The sequence below is a fragment of the Mytilus galloprovincialis genome, chromosome 3, assembly GCF_965363235.1.
Source record: "Mytilus galloprovincialis chromosome 3, xbMytGall1.hap1.1, whole genome shotgun sequence".
Classification (NCBI taxonomy): domain Eukaryota; kingdom Metazoa; phylum Mollusca; class Bivalvia; order Mytilida; family Mytilidae; genus Mytilus; species Mytilus galloprovincialis.
The window spans coordinates 52,495,159-52,509,946 of record NC_134840.1 but is presented as its reverse complement, the minus strand read 5'-3'; the positions used below and the strand labels follow the sequence as shown (position 1 = coordinate 52,509,946).

Genomic DNA, 14,788 nt, shown 5'->3' with positions numbered 1-14,788 from the left:
GAAATAGGACAGACAATACTATAAAAATTAAAAAAAAAATGGACAGACATGACAAACCAATGGACAGACATGACAAACCAATATACAGACATGACAAACCAAAATCGACAACAAGTAAAGAGAGCAAAGAAAGATAAAAACTCAACTGAAGACGAGGCTACTTTTGAAACATCATATTGCAAAGTTGTCACGTTATAACAAAAACATTTTCCTATACATTGATTATGTAAATATTTTCTTAATTTTTATTATAGATTTGAATATGATTTAATACAAGTTTTCACATTAAGGTTTGATCTCTTTGACGACATAAAAATTTCCACGTTCACCTTAGACATGTCTATAGTCATATTAGCTGTATTGCAAATTAGTTTGTAATTTACGAAGACTAGATATCTTATCTTTAAGTGCCAAGCGGAAAATTGTCCGTTAAAGAGTGTACAAGGATATTAAATGATGACTACAAGATAATGTGTCCAGGAAAAAAAACAAATCATGAATTACACATTGTCTTAACATCCTGACTGTCTGCTTTATCCGGTAAATTTTCATTCTCTGTCCTTTCATATACTGAATTTAATGGAAATTTGCCATGATGTGGATTTAATTCACTTCCTAGTGTGGCGTCATTATCTGGTATGGAGGCTGCATTGTCCCCACACTCCTCGTCTGAACTTGAACATAACCGACTGTCTGACACAATACTTTCCTCGTCATCTACGGAGATTGTCATATCCTCTCCCATCTCCTCATTTGAGGGGTTTGTATCATTAACTACTGTTTCACATTTTTGTGTTTTTGTCTCTGTTTTGGTTGTCTTTTGTTTTGCAGCTTCCTCCTCACGCTTTTGTTTTCGCCACTTTGCCCTTCTGTTTTTAAACCATACCTGCAAAGATCAAACAAAACTGTACATGGCAATTACTGCATGTGAAACATTATCTTCATAATTCTTAAAACGTGTCGTATCTAATTCAAACACAATTTCCGCAAATTGATTGCTTTCTGCATAATTTATCGAGCCTCGTCAGTTATATATTATATTTTTATTAACACCTTTTATCTAATAGCATTATCGAAATACCATGAAATGTTTTTATGGCTTTTTCATATTTTTATGTAAAACAAAGCTGCTTTCCTGTATTCGTCTGAAACCGTTTAGCTAAATTATGAGTCAAACGTCTTATTAAAGTTACACTATAAATATAAAGTGAGAATTAATGTTCATTTCAACCACGTAGCAAGCTGTACATTTCAACAAGGTAGCAAACAAACAGCATTTAAAGGGGGGAAAATTAAGGACTTCTAGAGTTCAGTTATACATGAAAGACAATAGGAATTTTGAAAAATTCTAAACTGCATCAACTACCAACACTCGGCTCTCCCTCTAAACAATAGTTATATACACAGAAGAAGAAAAACCAACAACTAACACATGGTCCAGATAGCATGATGTAAAATTAGTACACAATCTATGGAATAAATCAGATTTGTGTGGGCATTGGCTTTGCCTATATCAAAACCAAATGTTTAAAAAAGTAAAACTTAATAATAAAAATGATAAGAAGACCAACTAAATTGACAAAGTAAATGAAAAATCACATGAGTCAAAAAGTGCTCAATAATACAGATATTTATTCATTTTTAGATCCCTGTGGAACTCTTCAAAATTGTAAAGAGACATTGTTGTGCTTTGCAATGACAAATAACTGCATGAAGCAATTTTCATTCACCTGTTATTCAACAGCTAGCAAGAGGAACATTTTAACACTTCGAATTAAGGTTAAAACTATTTTATTTTTATTTTAATATTAAATAAGTAATCAAACATTCAAAATCATGATTTGTCTGTGCACATGCCCCTCTCTCTCGGTCTCATTTATGATCACGCAATCAGAGATTAGTTAAATTATCTCCAAATGTCTAATATGTTTCAAAATAAATAATATTGTATACTTTTAAAGAGGTATTTGAAAAACAACCGAGCAAAATAAAGAATTGCTTTCTACGGGAACGATTTGCCGTCAAAATGAGAAAAGTGGATGTACTCGTATGTCGGACGGACAGACGTAAAGCTGAGATAACGCGCGGGGACGCTTAGTCGTGGAAATAGCTTTCACTGGTCAATTTATATCAAGTGAATTAAAAATAGTTGAGGATGTTATTTTAAATAAATATATTTGGTTTTTTTTTATCACTTTAAATTTATTCCTCGCAGTGAAATCAGAGCACGTGTTCAATATTTACAATGATATTTCAGCAGGATTCATATCGGAATAATTTTGATTACTCATATTTAACAAGTTTAAGCTGAATAATAATTTTTCACACTAGTGTGAATTTTGTCTATGATCAATAAAGAGCAGTAGCTAGAAGACGCTAAAAGTTAATGCCCCAAAACTAGTTACGAAAAAAAAATTCCAAATATATCTTTTGTCAAGATTAATGATTTAGAAAATGTCAGATAAGTGAGAATTACATCAGATGAACAGACTACATACAATTTATTAAAATTTTTAAAGGTTTACAATTATTTAATAGTCCACTAATGTTCGTAACATGTGTTATGATATTTGTTGATATTCTGATGTTTCTTGATAAAATTTAGATCTAAACACAATACGTTGCTTCCTATTTAAAATACCTTAATCATAATATTTCTTGATAAAATATAGATAGGAACACATAAATATGCTGACAGTGGTCATAAATGCACTGGATTACACTTGAAGTCCATCATTTACACGTATCAGTACCTTTTCAGTATATAACTATGTACTGTGAGTCATTGTTTAATTTTTTCATTTTACCAAAAGAAAACTTCATTAAAAAATATATATATTACTTTATTCACTACCGACATTTTTATAACACTTCTAAAAAATACTCGTTTGTTTTAAAAGATTTCTTCCATTTACCGGTAGAAATGATTTAAATATTTTACTTATAAATGGTTGTAATTGTAAAATAATTTTATGATATATAGAATTAAACTTTAAGTTCTTTTTCGTAGTTATGCTTTTGTGATTCAAGTCCTATGTACAAACATTATAGTTTGAATTAACAATGTGTATCATAGTAAATCAGATGTTATGATTGGTTAATGCCCTACTAACAAAAGACAAATGTAACCATAAAACACGTGCAACTGCTCAAGTTTTTATCCGGTCCATCCTTCATTTCCTATGAGTTTCTTTTCACCTTTCATATTTTACACAGACAATAAATTTAATATAATAAAAAGAATAAAATAATTCGAAGCCGAACAAATCAGGTGCAAAATTACCATAAACATTTTTTTTATTAGATTATTTCTGTAAAAAATGTATTGCATGAAAACTTTTAAATCTGGTGCAAAATGGAACAAAACAAAATCATAAACAGTACATCAAAATGGTGTTAAATTTAAGTAGAGGCCACACATGGTCTTCGTAAATGACTGTTGTCATATAAACTGAATGAAGACATGCAAATTCCAAACTTTCTTCGGTGATTGGTTATTATTTCCGAACATTAAATCTTTGAAAATTATGATATTAATAGTCCCTAGTTTCAACACAGATCGTTTTAATGAATAGAACCTCTTAATGTCTTATATGGATTTAGTGTGTTGTTTGGTTGCTGTCACAATGGGTACAAATCCCATATATCGTCGCTGTTTATATAGATTATAATGATGATATTTCGGATAGAAAATATCAACAATAAATGGTTAAAGTATTTCGTCTTGTTTAGCATATGTGCTTTTAGAAGATATAAGAATTAATATTGTATTATGATAGTTTTATGAACTCGTGAGTTGTTTCAGTAATACTTTAATGTTAAGTTGAGAAAACTTAGGCGGTGGTTCCCATAATCTACATTCTATAAGGGCTTTCTGTCCACACGGATGTTATCTTTTGACGTCCCTTTGGTCTCGTTTAATATATAATCAAGGTTTAATATTTTTATGCTAATTTACTGCTTTTCCATTTAGCAATGACAATACATTAAAGCGATAATCGCAAATGATGATGTATTTAAAATTCTTACACGGTTTATCATAAATGAATTTGAGTATTAACAATAGAAGTTATGATAATATCCATGTTTTCATTTTGATATGGGTAATTTGAAGAAATATCCTTTTATCTTCATCTCGATAGCTCTAAATTTTGTCTTTACCCTCTCGAGTAACGATGAAAAGCGTTTCAAGATATGATCTGTAATTCTAAACTCTTTGAAACGTTTTCATATATAGCCACTTCAGGGTTAAGCTATTTTACTTAATAATAAAATATAAAAGCCTCATTTGAAGTTCATATTCCACGCAAAGTTAGTTCCTAAGTGACTTAAACGAAATTCTCTTTTATAGTGGCTTGTCTTGAAGCCGATCTTTTGATATTTGTGATTTGGATGTTGTTTTCAGTAATTCGGAGATCGTGTGGCCATGATAGGACAGTGTAAAACCAATTCCCATTTGTATGATTATACTGTGTTGGATTATAAATATCAAATCTTTCTGGATTGTTCATCTTTGATTATTATGCATTTATGGAACAATTTACTGGTGGCCATCTTGTAATATTTTCTCTTATCTCAGAAATACAGTTTTGATATTAAATAAAAACAACTTATACACTTTCTATTAGTTTTTTATTTAATTATTTAGTTATTTATTGATAGAGAAAATATTGTAAAATGATTCAATCGTAAACTAATTTTATGAGGGCTTTATACATCAATCGACAATCATGTATAATGAAGCAATAGAAAGAACATGATGGACGATTTGATAAAAAGTTTACTGAAATGGAATTTGATTTTTTTTTTAGAAAATACCAACAAAAAAGCAGCAAATTATATAAAGTCACTTTTATAATTCTATTTAATTCAATTATTCCAAGATTACTGTAAGTGGACAGACGATACCATGTACTTTGACCTATATAATGGTCTACTTTTTACACATTGTGACTTGGATGGAGAGTTGTCTCGTTGGCACTTATACCACTTCTAAAAGAATTCTTGCTCAATATATGCATTGCTGATAATCATCTTGTGTTCATTTAATATCAAAAGTAATTTTATTTTTAACTTTTTAACATGTGAAATTGAACATAACTGAAACTCTAAACCTATGTAAGAAAATACGAATACATGTCAATAATAAAAATAAAATGAGCGAAAAAAAAAAAAAAAAAAAAAAATCTATCCAAATTTTTCTAAACTGAATATACAGCAACCAATACTTTAACATAACATATGATTGAGAATTATCAAAATAAATAAATAAAAAAAAAAAAAAAAAAAAAACCATTTAAGCTTATCATGTACATAATTATTGAAATCACCCCTTTACATTATTTAAACTAGAAGGAACATTGGAAACTGTAACAAGTAATATGTACATGTTGATTGGATGGTCAGACTCCTAAATTTTCTATTCTAAACCTTTTTTTCATTACTTTCATAATACGATATTCATGATCATCATTTTGGACCTTCGACTAAAGTTCTAAATAGCTCGGAAATGTTTGTTTTAACAAAATGTATTCTTCTGTTTAATGTTCTAACAAAAAAATAAAAAAAGACGACAATATCTTTTTACGAAAGGACCTATTTCCAGCTTTGCATAAGTTTTAATTTGAATTCAAATTTATGGACACATAAACAAACAATGAAAAACAAAATAGAATCGACCGGTATGTTGAATGTTCAGTTGATAGGCATTTTTATTCAAAGCGTGTGAGAAAAGCATAACTAACGACATTTTAGACACAACTAGTATAGTAAACTATGCCTAATGCTGTTGTTCTTTATAATCGTGTCTATTTTAAATTTATATTGTTCTTATCATGATTTAGGGAATAATTTTATGTTTTATTGCAGATTGTTTGCCTTGATTCTGTATTTATTAAGCGCCATCTTGAACCATATGTTACCATTATGGATTTAGTCATGGTCTCCTTCATAATTTACATAATTAACGTTTTCAGCAATATCACGTCAATGAAATTTCTTGATTGTACAATTTACATGTTTCCACGTAAGTTTCTAAACATTTGAAACCCTCAAAAAGCCCAATCACATTTGGTGTTTCAGTTGAGTGCAGATTGCTTTGATGACCGTTCATATACAAATGCTCTTTATGTGACTTTTTTGTGTTTAGTATTTTATTACTCAAACGTAGCTTTCAGACCATATTTCAAAGGTTTACTATGTATATTAATTCTTTGTTCAGCTGAACACTATTATAATATCTTTAAACTGATTTCATTATAAAGAAGAAAATCGACACGATAACTAAAATATTATATTTAATATAAAATAACAGACAGATAATAAGCAAGCGGTAACACGTAAGGCGTATTATCATATTAGCTATTTACTGATCTTCTATTTGGCAAATACGCAAGGACGAGGTGTTCTAAAAGTTCATCATTGCAGGCCATTTGGTCTGGGTATTACAATGATTGACGGATGTATGATTGTTTTAAAACTCTGTGGTGGGTGTGACTTTTTACCATTTCGTTTGTACGGTTGTTTAAGAACACCGTGGTGTCTTTGCCTTTGAATCATTGAAAGATGTACGTTGTATGCAACTCTGTGATGTCTGGTCCTTTAAATCATTTCGGTTGTATGATTGTGTTTGAACACTGGTGGCTTGACCTTTTAATCATTGACGGCCGTGCCGTTGTTTTAAAACACTGTGGTGTCTTGGCCTTTTAATCATTGACGATTGTACGGTTGTTTTAGAAATATGTGGTGTCTGTGTTTTTGTGGTTGTATGGTTGTGTTAGAAAACTGCATTTTTGGCCTTTTATCATTGACAGTCGTACCGTTGTTTTAGAACACTTCGGTGTCTGTGACTTTTAGTCATTAAGAGTTCTTCGGTTGTTTTAGAAATCTGTGATGTCTGTGTCTTTAAATCATTGTGGTTGTATGGTTGTGTTAGAACACTGTGTATTATTGGCCTTTTAATTATTGACGGTCGTACCGTTGTTTTAGAACACTATGGTGTTTTGACTTTTTAGTCATTGACGGTCGTACCGTTGTTTAAGAACACTTCGGTGTCTGCGACTTTTAATTATCGACGGTTATACTGGTGTTTTAGAACTATGTGTTGTCAGAGCCTTTTAATCATTGACCGTTGTACGATAGTTTTAGAACATTACACATGCTGTCGGTGCCTTTGAATCACTAGCGGTTGTACGGTAGTTTTAGAACTCTATGGAGTCTGTGACTTTTAATCATTGCGGTCGTATGGCTGTTTTAAAACACTGTACATAGAATATCGCATAGTTGTTTTAGCACTTTGTAATGCAAGTGCTTTTCAATCAGTGAAGGCAATCAGATTGTTTCAAAACTCTGTTGTCGTTGTATCTGTGCCCTTTAATCATTGTGTTTGTATTGATGTTTTAAAACTCTGTTGTATTTGTGCCAATTTTTACCGAATGTCGTAAGGTTGTTTAAAAGCTCAGTTGTATATATATCGTTTACCCATTGAAGGCGATATGACTGTTTAAAGACATCTAGTGCTTCTGTGCCTTTTAATTTTAATTATTGCAGATCCTCATATGGTGACATGTTAATAATGATACTTTCTGAATATGTTTGGCTTATATCTTACTGGTGTTAAACCCATATGTCCTTGTATTCAAATGGCCTGTGATCAAGCAGACTAGTAGAAATTGATTAAACGTGGTAAAAATTATATGCTTTATCATGCTTTAGTTCTCTGTGATGTCAAGACATTTAAAAAACTTTTTTGCGTGACGATTATATTTTTTTCTCATTTTATTTCATTCATTTATTTTTATCCATTTGAGAATCTTCTTTTCCAAATTAACTAACTTGTTTTAATTATTGGATTAACCACATGTTTATATACGTTCCCCGAAATTAGAGGAATTATATTTATTTTTGTAGTGAAATGTATGTGTTATTCCCATTTTGCAGATAAGAATGACTTTATATGTTTGTAACGCGTGTTCACTCTTACTATTTCTCCAGGCTTAAAAGCTTTTACATGTATGACCTAATAATTTAGTTAATGCCTCTTTGTCTTGGTAATATTTATACAAGGACCGTTCTGATGATGATATTTTAATGATCAAAAGAATGTTTTTTTCCGGTAATTTTGAAACTGTATAATTTACAAATGAGGAATAAAATATCAGATAATCCCATTTTGGAATATTAAATCGGTAGAGACAGAGTGGTCATTTGCCAAAACGGTTTCTGAACAACAAACGTCAAGTTATTGCAAACATATAAAAGAGGACATTGACAAGAGATTTGTCGAGAAAATGGATCTATTTTACTCATTAATGTCTTTGAAATTACAGCGACATTTTTATAAATTAGGAATAATAATATCATATCTCGTTCCAGGTGATAGCCCGATGAATATTTTGTTCCTTTATTGCGTTATGTTCTCATTAAAGTATAATCGAAACTGATTTTAATTCAAAAAGGTGGAAGTTTTAAATGGTGGCCTAATTAATTATTAAAGTAACAAACAATTATATAAATTGGAGATATCGAGTAAAGGATGATGATGCACATTTCATCATTCTAATATAGTTTTTAGAATGTTCACGCACTATGATGTGTATACTTGATAAACAATTACCAATACTTATCTTAGTTTAAATAGTACTGCGGAGTAATATACCAACTAATTCCCGACTATGCACAGTCTTAAATTTGTAATTTGTGACTGTTATACTCACAGATCTATACGTTATAAAACATTTTAACCTACGTTAAATCTTAACCGTCTGAAAGAAGTACCTAGTCTAGTCTGTTTGGTTCTCACAAAATTCGTTCTTACTGATGATTGTGACTATCAGGATCGAATGAAGAGAGTTGAGCAAAACTATAGACATATCATTAATAGACTTTGACTCTTTGAAATCTTAAAGTTGAATGCATTTGGTATTCGCTAATATTATGAGACTAGAACGCATAACCAGTAGATGAAGGATCCGTGAGTTTTTTTTTTAAATTTAGGCTGCAAATATCAGTGTTCTTTTTTTACAAGTCCAAATGCATGTATATATGTTTTCAAAAATTTAGGTGGCCAAAAATTTCTTGAAAACGAAAACAGATTTTTGCTTTATGTGCATATAAAAGCGCACATTGGAGCTCAAATTATAAATCATACTATTGTATTTACATATTAAGCTTATTTTTTCATGAGTATCCACTTATTCGTCCTCTTAAATTCAGTTTTAAATACCATGATATGGTCAAGGATGGTCTTGAAACATTGAAGGTAATTTATAGAATGTGTCCCATATATGCACCTTTAAAAGTCAGATGTATACACCAAAACTATATCATTACATCCTCCTGAGACGAAAAAATAGTGTTTGTCCAATCACATCAACGTTTAACTGGTCCCTGGGCTCTGGACAGAAAGTATAGAAAAGTAACGGAGTTTATAGGTGCATACTTTGTGGGACAGCCGTCTCAGTGGTATGAATCAGATAAACAGACTACTCTTGCTATTTTTAGTAGTTTTATAGACATTGTAAATAATCGTGTACTTTTCAGGGTACAACTTTCCAGATATGGGAACAGTCGAGTTGTAGAAGAATAGGGAATAATTATAAATATTTTATTTTAACCTTGAAAATATCGCTTGAAAAATTATACTGAATTTTATTGGTTAATGAATCCTGTAAAAACCACAAGTTGCAAGATAATATATAAAATTTCGTATTTTTAATCTGGAAGATAACAGAGTTTACCTTTGAAAAATTCAGGTAAAAACAACAGTAAAATAGTAATTTTGCTCGTCCAGTTACTTTTACTAATACAATAATTGCGCTAGTGACTTCCTACCGCGCATGTCAAATGTTCCCCGGTGATTCCAATATAAATTATATAAGTGAAATGTAGATGCTCAGAGTATTTGATTCTATATATAGCCCAAAAATGATTAACATTTTACACACCAAAATTAAGAAAGACCACTCCCGGTCTGACAATATATAATAATAATTACATTAGATGTATGTTTCATTATAATACTTTATTCTGATTGGCTTACTGCACATCACGTGTTATTCCGTAAACAGTTGCATTGCTCAATACAACTTATCATTCATGATAACACGTGGTCCAACAATAAAGTGCACAGGTGAATTAAATAAAAAAGATATATAAAATTCGTGTTTTCATGATCATAGCTAAAAAATGTAATTATAAGTATTGAATGCTTCTTTTTATAACTGTATAGGGTTGTAAAAGCGTTGACCGTGCGCACATTTTTAGAATGAAGCGCTTTCGAGCTTCATACAAAATGTACTTCGGTCACCGCTTTTACACCCCAATAAATTTACAAAAAGAAGCATTCAATTCTTAATTATTTAAATTTTTAAGTCAGCTAATTCCTAATATTTTTATTGTTTCATGAAAACCGGTTTAAAGAGTTTGGAAAGAAATATCCTTCAGGATCAAATTCAAAAAATATACCATACAGGCGATGAAATTCATAATATTTGCTTACTCGTAGGATTACAAGCGAATTTTCATGATGTATTTCAATATTAAAAGAGTAATTTCTTATTAAAATTAAGCTTAAAAATGGATGAATATCTGATTCCTTAAAAAGATTTTAAATAAACTCATACACATCCTTTAAAATTAGACAACATTCTGAAAGACCTCTACATTTCTATATTTAGAAATAAAAATTCGAACTTTTAAATGTTGTTTGCAACTTAAAATACGAATAGTATGTCTTCCTGTTTTAAATAATTCAAATTTAACAATTTGTTACTCATAAAAATGAAATTGTCATTTCCAAAGACGTATACTAACCTCTACTCTTTCCTCTTTCAACTCTACTTTCATGGCAAGTTCTTCTCTTAACATCACATCCGGGTAATGGGTTTTATTAAATGTTCCTTCAAGTTCTTCAAGTTGTTCTTCTGTGAAAATTGTTCTGTGTCTCCGTTTACGTTTCTGTCCCATTTTCTCCAAGTCAAGTGCATTCAAAAACCCATGGAAAGGGTAGTGATACCGTACTACAAGGAAAATTAAATATACAAAAAATACAATTAAAACGAAAAACCAGGCGTTGTTTTATAAGAATAAATTTATCGTGTTATGTTTGTGAGCATAAGTATTAGATTGACTGTCGATTTGGCCCATTGATCTCGACCATGACTGGTAACGAAAAAAGTAAAATCACAAAAATAATGAACTCCGAGGAAAATTCAAAACGGAAAGTCCCTAATCAAATGGCAAAATCAATAATAAAACACATCAAACGAATAGACAACAACGGTCATATTCCTGACTTGGTACAGGCTTTTTCAAATGTAGAAAATGGTGGATTGAATCTGGTTTTATAGCGCTAAACCTCTCACTTGTATGACAGTCGAATGTACTTTTTCAACGCATGCATATTGAAAATTTGTTCATTAACCTTTAGAACACGATATCATTAGAAATCCCGGAACTTGTAATGTGTTCCTTCTTTATTTTTATCAGGTGAATAACAACGAGGTCCTATTTAACATTCGCAAATTGGCAATGTAGAATTAGCTGATAAATATTTATTGAAAATTCAGGAATATCCATAAATTGGAGAAAACATTTCCGTTATCTTTTAACATTTAACATTTTTAAAAAAGCCGGATAAAAAAGTATTTAAACTTAAGAATTATCTTTAAATTAAACAATATATTACGTATACATTTTTTTTTACATTTGAAGCTTTTCGTTTCAAAATTGGCCGGTTAATAATTGTAGAAAATTAAGATATATCTTTGAATTCTATTATACAAATCGGATAAATTTCGATAAATCTCATAATTTTGGGTATTTATATGTATGTTAATATTATTTCATTTTATTTCATGCATTGCAAAATATCCATCAAACTGTTATCCATATGTAGTGTTTCAAATGTCATTTCAAAAATGACATTCATTTTTTGTTTCATTCTGAGTAATTGGTATTGAAATACGTCTATCCGTACCAATTTCTAAAAAATATTTTTTCCTTAACCCAAAATAAATAATTGGAAAGGCTGGTATTTCTTCTCTATTTCTATAGGGTTACAGTTGTTGAAAATATTGTTTAAAGTAGCTTAAAGTCACGAAGAAATATAAAGATATGTTCTCTGTTCAATTTAGTCTTGTGCTCATAACATATAGAAATGTAGAATCATTTATATACATCAGTTAAGCGGCATAATGGACTGAGAAAAGAATTATGTGTATTCCCTTTCCAAAATTACGTCGTGTTCGAAAATATTGCAATAAAAACCATAGAAAAATATGCACTTTATGCCCCGAAAAATAAAAATTTCTTAAATAATTTTAAAAATCAAAACCCTTAAAAGAGTATAGACTAAAATAATTACTCATATTGGGTTTTTTAAATGCTTATTTTTGTATAATGCTTATATTTAAAATGCTTATTTTTGTATAATGTTTATTTTTTTTTTATAATTCTTTTTTTTTTGTAAAATGCTTATTTAGGTATAATGCTTTTTTTCATTATACTTTTTTTATATACTTTTTTATACTGCTTATATTTTATAATGCTTCTTTAAACAATTTAATTGAAATAAATGACAGATTTGACATTTTTTGGTGTAAAGTGAAATTTGTAAAAGACATGTACTAATCCCTAATGAACTTTGTATGACAGTATTGTACCGTTAATCTTCAATGACAGGGATTTGTTTGCTTAATTTTGTCTTATCACTAAACGATAAAAAAGCTGTTCAGCAAACTTCTTTTGAGGGTTACTTGTTATTTTTTTAAAACCTTTTCAATTGTAAAATGATTAATAAGCTGAGGATGTGTTTATGAGCTGAGGAAATAGGCCACCTTTTAATTAAACCATGTTTTCTTTTTATTAATAGTCAAGAAAATAAGAGGCGATTAATCTTATCATAGAAATTAAAATCTTTCAATAGCAATACGCTCATTTCTTTTAAATAAAATTTGATTTCATATCGTTGAAGTGGAATTTTAATGTTGATTTTACACCGTACCAATTTTTAAGATATGAATCTGTGTTTGCCGCGGGATGAACATCATAGCGATCATCAAATGATAAAACAACTTATTTAAAAGATTTACGTTCAAATCCTATACACTAGTCAATCAACAGTTTAGTGCATATATGTCTAACGCGTCTGTAATTTTATATGATAATTTCTAAATTTTTTAACACCGATTAATTGAGATTATCAAGTTGATCTTAAAAGCAGTCTTCATTTCTATTCAAATCTAATTCAGATAAAATTAAGGAGTAGATTTGTCCTTAAGATTTTCTTGTACCATTAAATTTAAATATAACTTCAATCATATACAAGTACTGTTAATCTTTCTGTAAACAGGAATAAAAAAAAATATGTGAGCTTATCATAACGCATCAGAAAGTAATAAGATAGTCAGTCAAATCTCATTGACATTTTCTTTTTCTTAATATATATCCCAAAAAATGGCGAATTGAAAAATGTTTCACTTGTATTTTATTTCGGGTTGATGTACATAGTGTAAAGCTAAATAGTCTTATTTTTTTATATATTAAAAATCTTGGTAAAAAAAACCCTCTTAAATAATTGATTTTTTTTTGCTCTTAAATATGTAAATTTTCCCTTTTTTAGTATGTATTTTTTTCGCTCTTAAATATGTAATTTTTTGCTCTTTAATATCTAAAAAAAAGTATATTTGCAAAAATGGATATCATAATTGCGGGTGTAAGACATGATAATTTTATTAAAAAGAGAAATCAAACAACTGAAATAAATATTGCATTTTTCAGTGTACATACATTCAAATAAAAATGCTTTTTTTAAGATAAAATGTGTAATTTTGATATAATTAATAAAACGGCAAAGGTTACAGCAACTATGGCACTATAAATAATAATTGAAAATATATACGCTGTTTATAAAAAATTGAAAGCGTGGAACCATTGCAATGTATGTAATACAATCTCGAAAAGACCACTTTTTATCCTGAGATAGTGTAACTACTGATCTTGTCTTACTTACCAAAGCAGTCTCTCTGTAGCTGTGACATACTAGGTAGTTGGAATGGAGTCGGTCTTGGTGGATGCTGGACAGGTCTAGGTGATAGAATGTTCTCTATGGTGAACAAAGAAGAGTTAGACTGACTGTTAGCAGCTAATAATCCAAGCTGGTAATTCCTAAGACAAGCCAACTGTTCATTGTGGTAGTGATATGGAAAATGCTGCATTCTCAGTGTTAGGATTGTTTTCAAATATTAAAAATTTTATATCTCACTAGATTTCAACACGATGTTTTTCTTAAATTGTCAAACTTGTAAGTTTGCGTTCAAAGCTCTTTGCAGCTTTCTAATACTTGCTCCTACGTTTGAATGGTTTAACTTCTGTCTGCTTCAAGGACAGCTATAGCATTTTATATAATATTGAGGTAACAAAATTAAATTTTCCCTTTAAATTCGGCTCATCTTACAAAGAACGATCTACGGATTATGGTGAATACTGGGCTGATCAAGTTACTTTAAGAACCAAGACGTGTCTAGCTAATCGTCAGGTATCCAGTTAATCACACTTTAGAATATTCATCGATAATTCACAAAATAATCCAAACAAATCCTTAATAGGTAGTTTTATTGCTTTAATTTGTTTACACTTTGTAAAAGGTCCAATGATTTTTGTCCAAATCCGTTAAAACTTGGCCAGTGCCATAAAAACTAAACCAATGAAAACAAAACATAATTATAAGCCCCGCCCAGACGTTTTAGCACAAATGATATACATTGGCAAAACATCACAATTTGACGCA

The 14,788-nt window shown here is 29.8% G+C and overlaps 1 protein-coding gene across 1 annotated transcript; it reads right to left on the bottom strand.

The window, feature by feature from the left end:
• Positions 1-231: 231 nt before the first annotated feature.
• Positions 232-14,566, bottom strand: LOC143068274 (uncharacterized). Its single transcript, XM_076242192.1, has 3 exons — positions 14,012-14,566; positions 10,813-11,018; positions 232-886 (listed from the first exon to the last, which is right to left on the bottom strand). Exons 1-3 carry the CDS (start codon positions 14,214-14,216, stop codon positions 494-496), a joined length of 804 nt encoding a protein of 267 aa, XP_076098307.1. The 5' UTR covers positions 14,217-14,566; the 3' UTR covers positions 232-493.
• Between the last annotated feature and the right edge of the window lie 222 nt (positions 14,567-14,788).

What these genes read in the sequence shown, in the direction of transcription:
- LOC143068274 (XM_076242192.1), bottom strand. Translation starts at nt 14,216, where the DNA reads ATGCAGCATTTTCCATATCACTACCACAATGAACAGTTGGCTTGTCTT. An exon ending in GCTACAGAGAGACTGCTTTG is followed by an intron (nt 11,019 to 14,011) that starts GTAAGTAAGACA and finishes TTTTCCTTGTAG; the next exon opens with TACGGTATCACTACCCTTTC. An exon ending in TGAAAGAGGAAAGAGTAGAG is followed by an intron (nt 887 to 10,812) that starts GTTAGTATACGT and finishes TGATCTTTGCAG; the next exon opens with GTATGGTTTAAAAACAGAAG.